At 40.8% G+C, this 16,274-nt stretch overlaps 1 protein-coding gene across 2 annotated transcripts in view; it reads left to right on the top strand.

The window, feature by feature from the left end:
• Window positions 1–13,851, top strand: part of RGS7BP (regulator of G protein signaling 7 binding protein) — a 102,598-nt gene extending 88,747 nt beyond the window's left edge. For both annotated transcript variants that reach the window (XM_072826623.1, XM_072826622.1), the window contains exon 6: window positions 8,335–13,851. In XM_072826623.1, the coding sequence (XP_072682724.1) occupies window positions 8,335–8,426 (92 nt within the window). In that variant the 3' untranslated portion in view covers window positions 8,427–13,851. The remainder of the gene's footprint in view (window positions 1–8,334) is intronic.
• The last annotated feature ends 2,423 nt before the right edge of the window (window positions 13,852–16,274 follow it).

The raw sequence follows: 16,274 nt of genomic DNA on the forward strand, positions 1-16,274 counted from the left end.
ACATCTCATGGAAATACATCCGACAGTTCCCGAAACATGCAGTAATGGAAAAACAGAAATTTCATTTTATTTACTTAGGGCATTTTTATCATCCTGAAGACTAGACATATTTTGTATGACTTTGTATTACTTTTATCAACAGAAAAAAAAAGTAGAATTTTAAATATATTTTCAATATAATAATAGTAATAAATGATTGATACTGTGAGGAAAAGCATATATTATTCCCTTTTCACAAATAAATGGGAATAATACAAATAAATGACACTCGGGATTTATTTGCTGTTTTTTTTTTAAGGTTTTATTTATTTATTCATGAGAGACAAAGAGAAAGACAGAGACATAAGCAGAGGGAGAAGCAGGCTCCCTGCAGGGAGCCTGATGCGGGGCTCAATCCCCGGACCCCGGGATCATGACCTGAGCTGAAGACACTCAACCACCAAGCCACCCAGGTGCCCTGATACTCAGGATTTAAACCTTAAATCTGTTTAGAACCTGAAAAGGAACAAGCTAGGAGATTCAGGGACCTGTTCAAGAGATATTAAGGCAGTAGGATTTTGAAGAACAATTTAAAAAAAAAAAAATTGAGGTGAAGACTTCAATTCATGTAAAGGCTTCTTCACCTAGGGGAAAAATGGGCCCCTTGGCATGTGATGCCACAGCTCTTGTTCTTGAAGTTTCCTGGGGACTCATAGCATGATGTCTCTATGAGCTGACCAGGAGAGAAAGGGAGATATAAGTCTGAACCGGAGGGTCTGAGAAGGCCCGAGGGAAGGAGAGCAGGCCCTCTTGGGTCCCTCTGGGAACATTCTTTAGCAGATGCATATGGCACCATTTTAATGAACGAATCGGCCAGATTCCTGTGTCTGACTCTGTGTACCAGGATAGAGCGCAGGAGCTTTCCCGTGACCTTCCTGGAATCCTTTAGCAGCTGCTCTGTTTATTATATGGGTGTAGGTGAACATATGCAAGAAACAGTGCACGGTGAAATGTGGAAAAATATATTCCAGGCCTTTTCTCCAGGACTTTATTGTCAAAACATCTTTGTAACTGGATGAAAACCATTATAGAAAGCCATCTGGTTTTCTTCTGGCTTCTTCTTTCCTTTCTCTTTTTATTCCATGTGTGTTTGAAGCAGAGAGACAAAAAGGGAAAAGATGCCACTCTTGGTTCCCTGTGTTCCTACCTCCAACCCTGACCATGTGAAAATCCCACCAGGCGGGCTCTGGGCATCCTACCCTGGAAGCGCCCAGATGCCAGTGTTCTCGGGGCCTCACTCTCCTCCTTGCCTCGGAAACTTCCATGTTTATTTTAGCACTTAAAGATTCAATCGTGTCTTCCCCCTTTCCCACCACAGTCACCCCTTGAGTTGACAACTCAAGTGTGTTTTAAATTGCTTTTCGGTGACAAATGAAGGGAGGCGGCCAAGAGCAGGAGTTTTAATGGTTCGTGATGATGCCCTCGTTTTAGGCAGGGTCTTTTCTTTCCCATCCTTCCCGTTTAAGGCTGGAGACAAAGGCATGAAAGAAAAGTGAGCTGCCCTCTTTCTAAGACAGCCCCACAGCAGGCTCCTGACCACGTCCAGGTCTCCTGGCTCTCAGCCCGCTCTTCTTTCCCCTGCTCCAGCGCCTCTCCTGTCCTATATTCTGGGTCACTGGCAGTGCTGTAGGGAACTTCATTAATTATGATAGTCTTGCTGTGTCAAATGGATTACAAATGGAACCACCTGTGGGGAGCCCACAAGGTGACTGACAAAGGCTAAAAGGAGACCGAAAGTGAAGGACAAGCATCTTCTAGATGTTTGTTGTAATCAAACAAAATAAGTTGGCAGGAAAAAAAATTCAGCCTGAAAGGCAGTTTCACCTTTTCCAGAATTCTGACTTAATGAAGGCTAGGGGGTGTGTCTGTGCATTCATTCACTCTTGCCTAGAATCTGGTTGTCGATACCAGAATCTGTTGGTCAGAATCAGTCTGAAGCGGATCAGCTGGGAATTGAATCTGTTCTAGAATGGGTCCCCTCCTAGGGCCGGGCTTCTCCAGACTAAACTGGATCTAGAAACAGTTGCCCCAGGTTCATATTGGGTCCACTCCAGTCTGGACCTCCCGTATCCACTCTAGCCATGTCATGCAGAAGCGTTTGCTCTCTGGCTGAAGACCGTTAGGCAGTTAGGTTGCCTACAGATGACCTCTTAGGTCCTTTCACCAGGGACTCCCATAAAGACTTTGTGTGCTTCAATGTGGGGTCTGAATGTCACTCTGAGTAGTTTTTACGCTGGCAGCCCCATATCCTCGGTAATCTCAGCCACTTGCCATCCAGGATTCAGTATGCCATATGTACTTCCCCTCTCTCCTCCAATTAATTCACACGTCACCGATCACATAGCACTTTCTCAATGCATTACTCTGGGTTCAGTCCCTACTCACAAATGTTACATGCCTACTCATTGCCTACTAGAGGAAGAACTCATTACCCTAGCATCTGGTGTACCCACCATCATCGAACATGTGATGGTAACCTATAATGTGCCAAGTTCTGTGTCCGGGGCTGGGGATATGTATCCCTCTAGAGGCTCTCCAGTGCAACAGAAGAGACTGGGTGAGAATCACCTGGAAAGCCTTCCCAAATGACGTGCTTCCCATCATAGAGATTGAGATAATGTTTTGGGGGTAGGGCATGTGATTTCTGGAAACACCTCACACCCACACATGCACTATTGGACAAAGAACTAGTGCGTAGAATATAACAGTGCCATAATAGCTAGACACAGGGCATTCCAAGGACATATGGGATTCTCACCTAGCTCGATGTGAGTTGTAAGGGGTCGGGGTGTGGGATGGGGAAGAGGGCTGTTGGTTATCGAGAATTGCTTTTTGGAAACAGAGGAGAGATGTCTGATGATGAATCAGAGTTAGCCAAAGAAAGAAATGGAAAAAAGGATAAAGAAAAAAGAGGTGGGGGGAAAAATCCAGAGCCTAGGTAGAAGATTCTGGATCTTGAAGGTAGATGAGGAAATGAAAGGGGAGGGCATTTTGATGAACTACAAGCACTTCATTAGTTGGGAAAGTGGCTAGAAAAGAGCCATGAAAGATTTAAAAAGTGGGTGGGCCTATATCGTGAAGGCCCCTATAATCCATGTTGAGGTTTGGACTTTATCCTGAAGCCATTGGAGGGATCCAGTTAGGAGGCAGGTGCAAAAATCCAGGTGAGGAACGCCTCGGGTGTGCCCAAGAAGCCAGGGGGTGGGGGGCGGGCAGAGAAGAGGACATGAACAGCTAATGGGTTGCATAAGACAAAAGACAGAGTCAAGGAAGAAGCCCAGGTTCGTAGTTGGACAGAAGGGTGGACGCTGGTGTCTGCTAAGTTGGAGAGAACAGAGGAGGAGCAGTAGAAACAGAGGACGGTGATGTTTTGGAGATGAAAGAACTCCAAGAGTGGGGCTTGGTGGTGAAGAGCGGGTGTACACGTCTTAGGCTGACGTGAGACGTGGGAGCTGGGAGGGTGGAAACACATATTTAAGCATCTCTGCATAAATGGTAGTTGAAACCTTAAGAACGATCGGCACCAGCCAAGGAGTGTGTGCATAGACACATGCCCTGAACGCCATAATTTAGGTTTTGAGAGGAAAGAACTGAGGTTTCTAAAGGGGACTGAGAAGAAAATCGGAAGTTGCAAGCTAAGCTTGAAGGAGGGATTGTCATTTGTTCAAGAAGGGAGGACTTTTCTGGAAAAAGAAACGGCACGTATAAAGGCAGAGGGCAAGAGAAGGCATCGCCACATTTAGGGAATTCTATCTCTGCTATCCCACCCTTCAGTCCACCCTTCATTCCTGACTGGACTGTTTACTTGAACCCACATTCAAGTTGCCTCTGACCTCCATGACTTTGTTCACACTCTTCTCTCCATCCAGAAAAATCTGTCTCCCCCTTCATCAGATGTCCAAGTTCTCCTCAACCCTTGTGGCCCAGAGCCAATACCAAGACCTCCATGATTTTTCCATGATCATTTTCTTCCTTCTCTGCTTGGGAGACAATTCCTGTCTTAAGAGTTGTCACAGTATTGTGTATCCGTGTCGCTCTTACGGCATTTCTGATGATGCGTCATGGTTACTCAAGCAAACATCCTTGACACAAGAACCACCTTCATTTTAGGCCCCCTCGGGTGTGATCCCCAGCACCCAACATGGAGCCTGCACCTAGCAGGCCTTTGACTCATGCAGGGCTTCTCAGAGCGTGGCCTCAGGACCAGCAACATCAGCTTTTCTGGGAACTTGTAAGAAAGATCTAAGTTGATCTTGCCCATTGATCCAGCAATTCTGGAGGGAGGGCCAGCAGTCTCTACCTCGGCACACCCTCAGATGATGCTTAATGCAGCTAATGTTTGAGAACCAGTGGGTGATGGTCTCCTTTCTTTTTCCTGGAAGAGAAATTTGCAACTACCATTATATCATGAGCACTCCTCTTGGTTCTTTTTTTTTATATATATATTTTATTTATTCATGAAAGACATAAGAGAGAGGCAGAGACACAGGCAGAAGGAGAAGCAGGCTCCATGCAGGGAGCCTGATGTGGGACTCGATCCTGGGACTCTGGGATCACGCCCCGAGCCAAAGGCAGACACCCAACTGCTGAGCCACCCAGGCGTCCCACTTCTCTTGGTTCTATCTGAGAACATAGCATTAAACTCAAATGTTCAATTATTTGAAAACTTCATATTTTTATGTCCTTCTGTTTCTTAACATAGCATCTATACAAGAAATCTTGTATTAGCAAAGGAAATTTGAGCAAAAATTGAGAAATGGTATCATTGTGCCCTAGGGGGTTCCAGTGTCCCTGGCTTTGGTAATACCCAGGAATTAAGCTTCGAATGACCAAGGTTTGAACTTGCCGATGGCTGAATTGCGTAGTCTCCTTTTCTTCCGCTTATCTCCTCTCCTTTCCTCCCTCCCTTTCCCTTTCTCCACTTTTCATTTTCAGATCTAAAACTGTCCTTGGTTACAGCTGTCTCAGAGCATGCCCTTTGGAGAAAAGATGCTATAAAAGTCTCAAACATGTACAATAAAAATCAAAGGTTTTCCAGCAAGGTCAGGTGGATTAGCCCAGAAAGCTGAGAACGAGCGGGGAAACGTTCCATTTTGTTCCCAGGCTTTTGGCAGCCTGTAATTTCAGAGACAGGATTTCAATCAATGTGGAAAGACATCTTTCCTTAGAGTTGAATCCACTCCAGACCATTCCAGGCTTATTGACTGCTGGTGGATTTCAGCATTTACTGTCCATGTCGGCTTCCTAGGGTGTAGAAAGCTGCTCTGAATTTCTGCCAAGGATTTTGGAGTTTTTGTGTCACCTCAGCCCTAGGTGATGTTCAGACAAGCTCCAGGCGAGGCAAAGGTGTCACAAATGCTCCACAAAGATGCCCCAAGCCAGCAGTTGTCCTACAGGCAGCCTGTCCTCTGCTGAGCATCTGAGCACTTTCTCATCAATTCTAACACTTCTATTCATGTGAGTGCTGTGTGTGCGTGCACGTGCGTGTATATATAGCACTCACAAGTGAATGTATCTATCTATCTATCTAACTATATATAGGCAGGTAGATATGAAAAGAAGCTGAGTGAGGAGAATTTCAATAGCACAAAAGGGCTTTTGATTCACTGTAATGAATGCACAGATACAAAGGTCAGTCTTGATATGAATCTCATAATACCTGTGAATAATTCCTGTGTGCTTTGAATACAAAAAGAAGAGGACACGGGAGCAAATGTGCCCCCGCAGCACGCGCGCACACACACACACACACACACACACAGTTTCTCTGTAAATACAACATGCAGTTGACATTTCCACACATAGTGGGAACAATACACATCCATGTTGCATTTTATAATATGTAAATACCCATTAGGTCACTCCCCAGATCTCTTAAGGGTTTGCAGCAAGGGAAGGATATATGCGGGCATTTGGGAAATAGATCTTCCAAGTCTTAAATGGAAATAAGGAGACTTTTCCTCCCTATAAATATCTTCATAGTTTTGAGGATTCTGTTCGAGCAAGCACTGAATTCCTGGTGAACCTGTGTTTCAGGAAGCATAGCCAGTATCCAAAGAGATACGAAAAAATGAAATTCTTTACTCTTCAGAGTCTGCTGTAGCTTTGCCATCTCCAAGTAGGTTAAGTTTGTTGATCGTTTGGTGGTCAAAGAAGTAAGAGTCCTAAAACTCATGAGAAAAGGGGGTTATCATTTCTTTCTGTTCTAAATAGACCATGAATCATCTCTGAGAGATTCTCCTGAGAAATGAGGCTCACATACAGTGTTTGACATTGCCTTCAGAGTCTTCACTATTTGGGGCAAGTTTAACTATACAAGGGAGAGGTCCTATTTTTAATTTTTATTTATTTATGATAGTCAGAGAGAGAGAGAGAGAGAGAGGCAGAGACACAGGCAGAGGGAGAAGCAGGCTCCATGCACCGGGAGCCCGACGTGGGATTCGATCCCGGGTCTCCAGGATCGCGCCCTGGCCAAAGGCAGGCGCCAAACTGCTGTGCCACCCAGGGATCCTGAGGTCCTATTTTTAGACTCAAAATGTTGACATCCAGAATACAGTGAAATGCTTTTCACCACGGAAAGGACAAGGAGCATCCGGTCTTTCTCCCCATTAGTGGAATATGAATCTTAAGAGAGAATATTCATCCATGGAGACTTTTGATTCACTGTAATGAATGCACAGATACAAAGGTCAGTCTTGATATGAATCTCCTCACGGAGAGTACACCGTGTTTGATTCATTTGGTGTCCTCAGCTGGGGCACCTGTTTTCTTCCTTGACTCTGACTCGCTACTTTGGTTCCATCTAAGTGTATAGCATAGGGCGCCATTCCAAGGAACCAGTGAGTGATGCTAATTTACAAATAAGTATGACACACAGCAGCCTTTGGGGAAGGGGAGGGAAAGCCCAGGCACTTTGATGACACACTGCACCGAAGAGGACTGGAAAGCCCAAACTTCTTGTGCTCTTGATAGTTTACTGAGCGTCCAGGCTCAGTAACCAAGAAAAACCAACCCTCATCTCCAAACTCATTTTTTTTTTATGGAAGCGAGGCACATTTTTCACTTTATCCACCCCCTCATCCAGTTCCTGATTCTGAACTCTTTCCCAAGGTCCTATATCCTCAAGGTTCGGATGGGGAAAGGAAGGAACCCCCTTGGCTCTGCTCTGGGAAGATAATGCAACTGATCCTGGCCAAGCTTAGGTACATAACAGCTGCCAGAGCCAACCAACTATTAGGTGGCCCCTAGCTCCTTTCCAATCATGTCATAGTGCTGCCCACACTGGCAGTTTCCAAGTCATGTCCTTGTGGTCCCTGTCCAGCCCCAGGGACCAGACTGCCTGTTCTGCTGCAAGAGGCTAGGCCTACCCACCCTCTCTTTTGGTTTGCACCATTTCTTCAAAACCAGCTCACTAAACTGAATTTGGTTTACCAGTTTCTTCCCTCCTCTACTTGTCATCGTGCTAAAACTTTCAACATCAAACCTTACCAATTTAACAGTGGGCCATCTTCCCGGGATGCCCTTGTGTACAGAAATCTATAGAAATCGCTAGCCAAAGACTCAACAAGGAAGAGTTGAGAAACTTCTTTCAGAGTTCGCATGAAGTAGGCACGTGGAACCACATTCTTTTACAATGGTAAAGAAAAATAGTTAACAATAGCTCTATTTGCTGAATGTTTCCTCTGTGCTAGGCACCTAGGATACCAGCCAAGCTTCATGTTTTTCACAGAGTATTTCATATAATCTTCATCTAAGGTAAGTATTAGTAAACCCTAGTTTACATTTGGGAAAACTGAAGCTTAGCAAGTTTCAATTTACACATTCAAAGTCACAGAGCTAGGAGATAGCAGAGGTGGGTTTAGGAAAGAGGCCAACTTTACCCCAAAGCATGGGCTCTTTCTAAAATGCTATACTTCCCCCAACTCAGAAAGGGCCTCCCAGTAGCTTGCTTGCTTGATTCTAATTAGTGGTTCTCAACTGCAGTCTATGTGCCCCCACTACTACCACCACCACTAAACAAAGAACGTTCGTCCCCATGTGGGGACGTTTCTGGTTGTCACAACTGGTGGGGCAGCATTACCATCATCTAGAGAGTAAGTAGGGCCAGGGAATGCTGCTAAACCTGCTATGGTGCCCGGAACAGCCCTCACAGCAAAGAATTATCTGGTCCTAAATGGCAATAATGCTGAAGTCAAGAAAACTTGATCTTAAAAAGGTGGACTTTAAAAGCCAATTCATAAAACCCAGGTTACTGTGTCTGTAATTCGCTCATATGTACATTCTGTTCCATCACAGATGACAGCAGCCTTCTAAATCTAACTCCCTACCCCCTGGTTAGAAGACGGAAGAGAAGGTTCTTTGGGCTGTGTTGTCTGGTCTCAAGCTAGGCAGCTCCTTCTGGAAACCCACGATCGTGAAGACCTGAAAATATCACAGAACCTGAGGACCTCCAGACAGCTGAACCACAATTATTGGTTTTTGACTATGTTTTCTATGCTTCCTTATTACTTTTATTCGCCTCCCCCTACCCTTTTAAATGATTTTACATTTGAAAGCAGCTGCTGTCAAGGGGAAAAAAAAAAAAAAGATTCGAAAAGCAGGCTGTTTTTAAAAGGATTTTTAAAGCTGACATTGTGCATGTCTGCTCCAAACCATACCATGACAGATGCAAGAATTATGGTTTTTAAATTATTTAAAGGTTTTTTTAAATGTACTATACAGAGAAAAATTATTTCATGTATAATAGTATATCTTTAGCTCTTGCTGATCTCATGTGAACAATTTATCATATATGAAAGTCTTTAAACATAGAAACCTATCTAAAACTGCAAAACTGTGTTCAAAACTCCAATCAATATTATTAGAAACAGTATTATAATCAAACATACACCACCTCACCTATTGCTTTGTCTGCACTCATTTACATTTAGTCTTCCATTCTGTCAGAATCCAAGAGCTTCTACATAAAGATATCTTAATTTATAATGCAACAAAAACCATATATGAGAAGTATTTAAATTTTTGTAAATACACAATAATCCTAAGACCTTCGTACAATGCATATGGGCAACTAATTTCCTTTTGATCCAATGGTGTCTTTTTCAGCTTCTTGGAGAATGAAGTAATCCAGTTAGAAAATGGTGTAGTAACATATACAATTACCCTCAAATGTAAAATTGAATATTATCACATTTTGTTCTAATTGAAATCTGAAGCATGATGTCTGCACATCAGCATAGTGTTAAATCTTATAGGGCATGCTGGAATTAGCTCAGATCGTAAAAATATTTAACATTTTACGTTAATAAAATCTTTTTAGTTACGCTAAGCTTGTCTCATTTTAGATGACTATGCAGATATGACTTTTCCAATGTGTACTTGGTGTCTTGTCTTATGCTTAGAATCTTGAAAGCAGGACACATTAAGCAATACTATATTTTAGAAAGGAGGAAGCCACACGCTTTGTTTTTCTGCGCACAGCTTTGTTATGATCTTCCTCACTAAACTTGTAACATGGTACAAATTGTGTTATATTTTCCCCTGTTCTTCCTTGGCCCTTTACCCAAACAGAATTTCCCATGAGTTGAGAGATCAGGCCTTTGGACTTCTTTTCTTGCTTTCTAAAATCTGAGAAATCCTAAAGTCAGACAAGAGGTACCAGTGTCTAGTACAATAAAAGGATGAGCTAGATGCCTATAAGTGGTTTATCCAAGATGCATCATTAATCCCAACCCTATACTTTCTCAGTACTTATGTGCACAGGCATTTATATGTCCAATACTTGGGCCCAACAATAAATACATTAAAGCTGTTAGCTTTAGTGAAGATGGAGATTAGGTTTATTTGAGCTACCAGAATAATTCTTGTATTAGATTGACCTATACAAAATTGCTGGTATTTGACTGTTTTGACCCACAAAAATGGCAATTTCATATGGTTCAACCTAATATCTGATGTTGTGAAAATTATACTTGGAATTGTCTTTTAGCTTTTGTGATTGAAAGCAAAAGACTTAGAGGGTTGGAAGAGACCTCAAAAGGCTACGCAGTTCTCTATGATACCAGCTGGTTTTTGGCCTTATTCTTGGAGTCCAGAGTTGTGTTCCAATGAACTGGTAATTCATGCATGGTTATAGGAATGCCTGACTTCGTATAAAGAGTTATCCTTGAAAGTTTTATGAGAAAATAACAACTTTCTAAATCAAATATTGGTAAAACAGTTGTTGGAATCTGCTATTTAAAGACTCTTAGAATGAATACCCCTTTGCAAAGCAGGTAACCACTCCTAGATTTATCTTGTCTGCAAACTCTGATTTCATAAATCAGGTTTGACTAAAGTTTAGTATCTTTTTTGAATATGGTTCATTTTCATCCCACGTGGTTAATTCACTTAGGGCCCGTTGTTTTAGAAATTACAAAATATCCCAATTGGGCACACTCTCAGCTCCCATCTTTGCCTTCACCCACCTTTCCACTCTATGGAACCCTTAGCTTCAATCTAGTTCCTTTTAATTCATGCAAAGTTATTAACTGATAAACCCAACCTTGATGTTCAGCACGTTCCTCTAAATGCTTGACCTAAATCACTTCTGCTTGGTTAATTTGTGCTCACTCTCGCCTTAGTCTCAGTATGAAAGGAACACTTACCTCCTGTGCCACTGTCCTTTGTACAACTGAAGACTGTTAATAAATTCAGGTCTCACCTCCAGGTCTAGGAGGGCTGTAGTAGCTATTCATGGAGATGGGAATTTGTCTAATTCCCCAGCTAGGCTTTCCATATCTAAGGTAAATAAATTCAGCCACCTTATCTTTTATTCATAGTGCCTGTTTCCCAGACTTTGATTGGTTTTGTAGTTCCTGTGGACACACTCCAAGATTTATAGATCTTCTTTCACTAGCCGGTCCTAAAATTAAATTCAGTGCTCCAAGTCATGATGACCTACACTGACTCATAATGGCAATAGATAGCTCACCATTTCCCATTAGATATGCCAATGCATCTCTTTAGGAGCTGACCCAACTCTCCTCTCACCTACCAAAGGACTTTCTCAGGTGTAGTCCATGAGATAGAGGTCTACTGTCTTGGCTTCCTTCTGGTAATTTGCTCTCAGATTAGCAATAACATTGAGCTGCTCTCTAGAGGTAAGGAGAGAACACTGAACCCATTCTGTTGCATGTGCTCACATGCTAAAAACAGAAAAGGATGTCAACTTTTCCTGGCATACCCTCACCATGTAACCATTATAATTTTAATATCCCATGTTGATGCATCGTTGTTGTTTTTTTTCCAGATTACAGAGGCAATATATGTTCTTTGTGGGAAATCGGAAATATACCACCAAGTATAAAGAAAATAAAAATCACCTGAATCCCACCACAATCATATTGTTTAAAACCACATTTCCTGGCTTTAAATCAGTCAGTGGCTGGGCTCAAAGACACTTGTGGATAAGGTATGTGCACGAATGCCCACAAAGCCAAGTTATCACTCTAAAATACTGATGTTTTGCACACCTCTAGGAACAGAGTGACTGCAGACTTCTGGTTGTGCTATTGATCAAGGGTACAAAGAAGGCTTTAGAAGTAGCACAGCCCTGATGCCTCCTCTAATGAAAGCTCTTAGGGAAATTCTAAAATCCAGATCATTTTGTTCCTCGGTGCTCCTCCAATGGTTGGATATTTACTGTGTGGCAATACTGCCACCTACTGAATGCTGAGCTTTAGCATAAGAAGAGACCATAAATGCAAAGAGTATGAAAGCATCTTGTTTATTTTAGACAGGAAAAAAAAGGGGGGTACCAGGTAACAGTATCCCATATGGAATTCAGATTCTGGAAGTCTCAAAGTTGAAAGGATTAAGGATATCATCCATACTAACGTCCCATGCCACACGCATATAACTAATTAAGCACTATCTATCATTTCTTTGTGTTCCAAAACATCACAAATGCAAAATGCTCAGCTTTCAGATCACAATAGATAGGATGAGGAAAAACCAATGATGCTATTGGCCCATAATAAATCATGATAATTAGGTATAAAGATCAGAAATAAACCCAAGAACATAGAGGAATTAAGTGCATTATAAAGATGGCATTTCAAATCTGTGAGTAAAGTTGGATTACTAAATAATTTGGGATGATTGGTTTGGCCACATGTTGGGGGAAATACTAGATCTATACCTCATAATTTCCATCAAAATAAATTCTAGGTGAAGTACAGATTTAGATGTTAAAGCACATAAATATGTAAAAGGACTAGTAGGCAATACTGACAAATATTTATGTAATTTTACTATGGAAAAGAAGCCTTTCTAAGCATGACAACAAAGGAAGAAATAAAAAAGAAAAAGATGGATGGATTAGACCAATTAAAATGTGGAATGCCTATACAGTAAAAAATAACAAACCAAATTAAGAGAAAACAAAATTTGAAATATATGCAACAATGAGCATCGATCCCTAGTATATATCAAGAGCTTAAGCTCCATTACCCTTGGGAAGTTTCTAAGGTCTACAACCTTCCCAACCAAGTGTTTGCATTTCATTGCTTCCTCATTGTACTTATTAAATTATTACTTATTTGTCTGTTTATATCCACTAATTTGGAAGTTCAAGAAAGCAGCAACCATGTCTATTTCGCTTACTGTTATATTCTTGATACTTAACCCAGTGCTAGACACAAAGCAAATACTGAAAACATATTTATTGTGTGAGTGAATAATGAATGCATGAGTAAATAACATTTTATGATCAAAAAGAATCAAACTTTCCAGTAGAATATTGAGCCAAGGACATAAACTGGCAGTGTACTATAAATTAATGAACAAATAATAAATATGAAAATATTTAACTAGTAATCAAAAATGCAAATCATTACAATATACTCCTTTTTACGTATCAGAAAGACAAAGGGTATAAAGAATTATAGTTCCCAGGGACAACAAGGAAGTATGGAAATTAACATTCTCTTACAGAGTCAACAACAGTATAAATTGATTCTGGAAAAATATTTTGGCAGTATATTTTTTGTGTATGCCAAATACTTCCACGTTAGGGAAATTCTCCTCAAAAAAAAGTCAAGAAAAATGAACTAAGATACATTCATTCATTATTCAAAAAATATATGCAAGAAAGGATGTTTCTAGGAGCATTATTTGGAGGAATGGAAATAACATGAGCCTACAATATAGGGTTGGTTAAATATGGTATATCCTTTCAATGGAATACTGTGCACCAATTAAGAATAAGCACTAGATGTATATTTATTGAAGTAAACAGCTATATTGTTAAATAAAAAAAGGAAGTTACAGAAGAACATGATATGTTCCCATTTTAAAAATAGACATACACAGTGTGCATTACAGCATCTGAAAGGATATTTGCTGAAATGTTAACAGCATCTATCTCTGGGAGGTGAGATTTGGAGCATTTACATTTTCTTTTTTGCATATCTGTAATTTCTGATTTTTCCACAATGAGCATGTAGTATCTGTGTAATTTTTTCAGGGAATAAACAACAATGTTCACGACATATATTAAATGAAAAAACATGTTATAAAACCGTATGTATAGTATGACACAATATTTGTAAAAAAAGAAAATTATATATAAATATATCTACGTATGTATATATATGCATAAGAAGCTAGAAGGACATACACTAAAATGTTAATAGTAGTTATTTATGGGTAGTGGGATTATGGGTGATTATTTTTTCTTTTTGCTTTTCTGTGTTTTCTAATTTTTCTACAATGAATATGTATTCCTTGTGTAATAAAAACTAATAATAAAAGTTGAAAAAAAATGAAAAAGTGAGACATTGTGAAACCACTTGCTCTCATCCTTCCCACCAACCCCCTCGACTTACTCCTCGTCGTCAACGCGTGGGCAGTGGGGATCCAGAGAGGAAACACCAGAGCACCGTAACTTTGGAAGATAGAATAAAGATCCAGACAAAGGGGAGGGGCGGGGAGGAAAGAAGAGAAGAGAGAAAGTACAAATTAAGTGAAGATGAATCAACAGTGGAAGGATTAAAGCAGGCTTTGGAACATATTCTCTGACAATAGCAGTGAGTCTCTAAATTTAACTCAGTTTTCCTGATAGCTATAACAAGTGAAATAAAAACAAAAACCAAAAACATGGAGCTAAATAGGTTTGTTTTCTAATGAAAGGAATTCTATACATGTCTGGAGAGACATCTAGAAATTCAGTTCTGACAGGAAGGTATCCCAAGAAGTTTTTCAAGAGGTGAACTATTGAAATCCAGCTGGTTGTCCAGAGCTGTGCAGTAGAACCTGAAGGAACACAGACTTTTATCTGAATCTCAGACCTGCCACAACCAAGTATATAACCATGGCTAGCAGTTCCCACACCCATTCTCTCCTTCTTCCCCTTAGAAACAGAGACTTCAAATTTTGGCAAACGCTGGCCACCTAAAGTAAAGACTCCACTCTCTCCTAGGCTCTCTTGGTTTTGGATGTGGCTAGGTAAGTGAATTTTGGCCGATAGGATATGAGCAAAATTGTGTAATTTCCAAGTAAATGTATGTCCCTAAATTTTAGGCCCCTAAATTAGGGAGCATGCATTTCCATGCTCATCCTCTCATCCCACTAAGCTGCAATAAGAACATGTGAGTGGGAGCTGAAACATGAGTGTTGGACCCAGAGATGGACACCACATGAAGATAGCAAAGTGCCTTAGCAGGTCTGAATCACCTGTCTCCATATTGTTATCTGGTTAGTTAGTTAATTAATTAATAACTTCTATTTCATTTAAGGCATTAATAATGAGAATCTTAGTAAAGGAAAACCTGCTTACTAAATTAATTTACTTCTGTAAGCTTTAGTTTCCTTAGTAAAGTGGGGATAATAATGTTAATGTCACAAAATGGTCAACCAAATAATGCTCAGTGTTCAATTACTTGCTTAGAACTAAAGCTTCTTCATGAGAAAAATCCAACAAATGAAACACTACATGATACTGGGCCGCAGAACAGTGGACAAAGAGAAATCTTTTAAATAAACAGCCTTTTTAAATCAAATGGTCAACTGACTTCCACACGGAAAACAATTAAACTTCACCCCTACCTCATTCCAAGTTGATTATTGATCTAAAGGTAAAAGGAAAGCAATAAAGCTTCCAGAAGATAATATAGAAAAATATCTTCATGCCCACAGAGTCGTGAAATGGTTCCTAACAAGTCACAAACCACTTTGAAAACAGTTGGACGTTGTCTACTATTATAGGTCTTATGTGTACCCTGTGACCCCATACTTTCATTCCTAGGTAGAAGCACAACAGATAAGTACATGTACATTCAAAGACAGGTAAAATAATACCCATGGTGGCATTATTTGTAATAACCAAAACCCACTAACATTTCAAAGATCTCAACAGGAGAAAAGTAAATTGTGTTATATTGAGACCACTGAATACCAGTAAAAAAGAAATGAACAGTAAAAAAGAAATGAACTCCATTACAGCTACATATAACCAGATGAAAGAACAAAACCATTATGATGAACAAAAAGTAGGTGTAAAAAAAAAAATTGTGTATTGCCATTAGCAACCAACATTTCCAACAGGTGATAGAGATGGATGCTGTGGCTCAGTCAAACACACGCGGGCAGGTACCACAGCACCTCCTACAGTTCACCCCTGTACTGCTCAGATCCACTTGCTTCTCACGTTGCTTCACTCCACCCAGATATAGTTCCTTCTGGATTCTGTTATCACAATTCGCTATACAAAAAGAGGGCCAGTGGATGAACCACAGCTTCCTCTTATTCCATGCAAGATTCCCTTCATCCTAGTCAGGCACTTCTGAGCTGCCTGATAGAGTGATCCAGACCCTCATTCCCAAGGGGTCTGAGGCCCTGGTTACCCTGCCCTAAGTACACTGCAATTACTATCCTTGCCCGCTTACAGTTAAATCTGCCATAACAGGAGATGACCCGGTGGGTCATATGAGCACCAAACATACTCCTCTGGGCCCTCATCATGTTGCAATAACTCTCTCTGTTCATGATGATCAGAGGCGGTAACCTCTGTCAGTATGGTAACTCTTTTATTTGCCTACTAGTTTTCTGGCCTTAGGAACCTAAAGTCAGCATTGTAGCAGTGGTACGCCAAAGCTTAGAGGGACTCTTATTTTCTCCACTCTACAACCCAGACCTCTAGACACACAGATTCTAGACCCCTACGTAGAAAGCACAAATTCCTCAGTGGATCGTGA

Source organism: Canis lupus, chromosome 5, assembly GCF_048164855.1.
Source record: "Canis lupus baileyi chromosome 5, mCanLup2.hap1, whole genome shotgun sequence".
Lineage (NCBI taxonomy): Eukaryota > Metazoa > Chordata > Mammalia > Carnivora > Canidae > Canis > Canis lupus.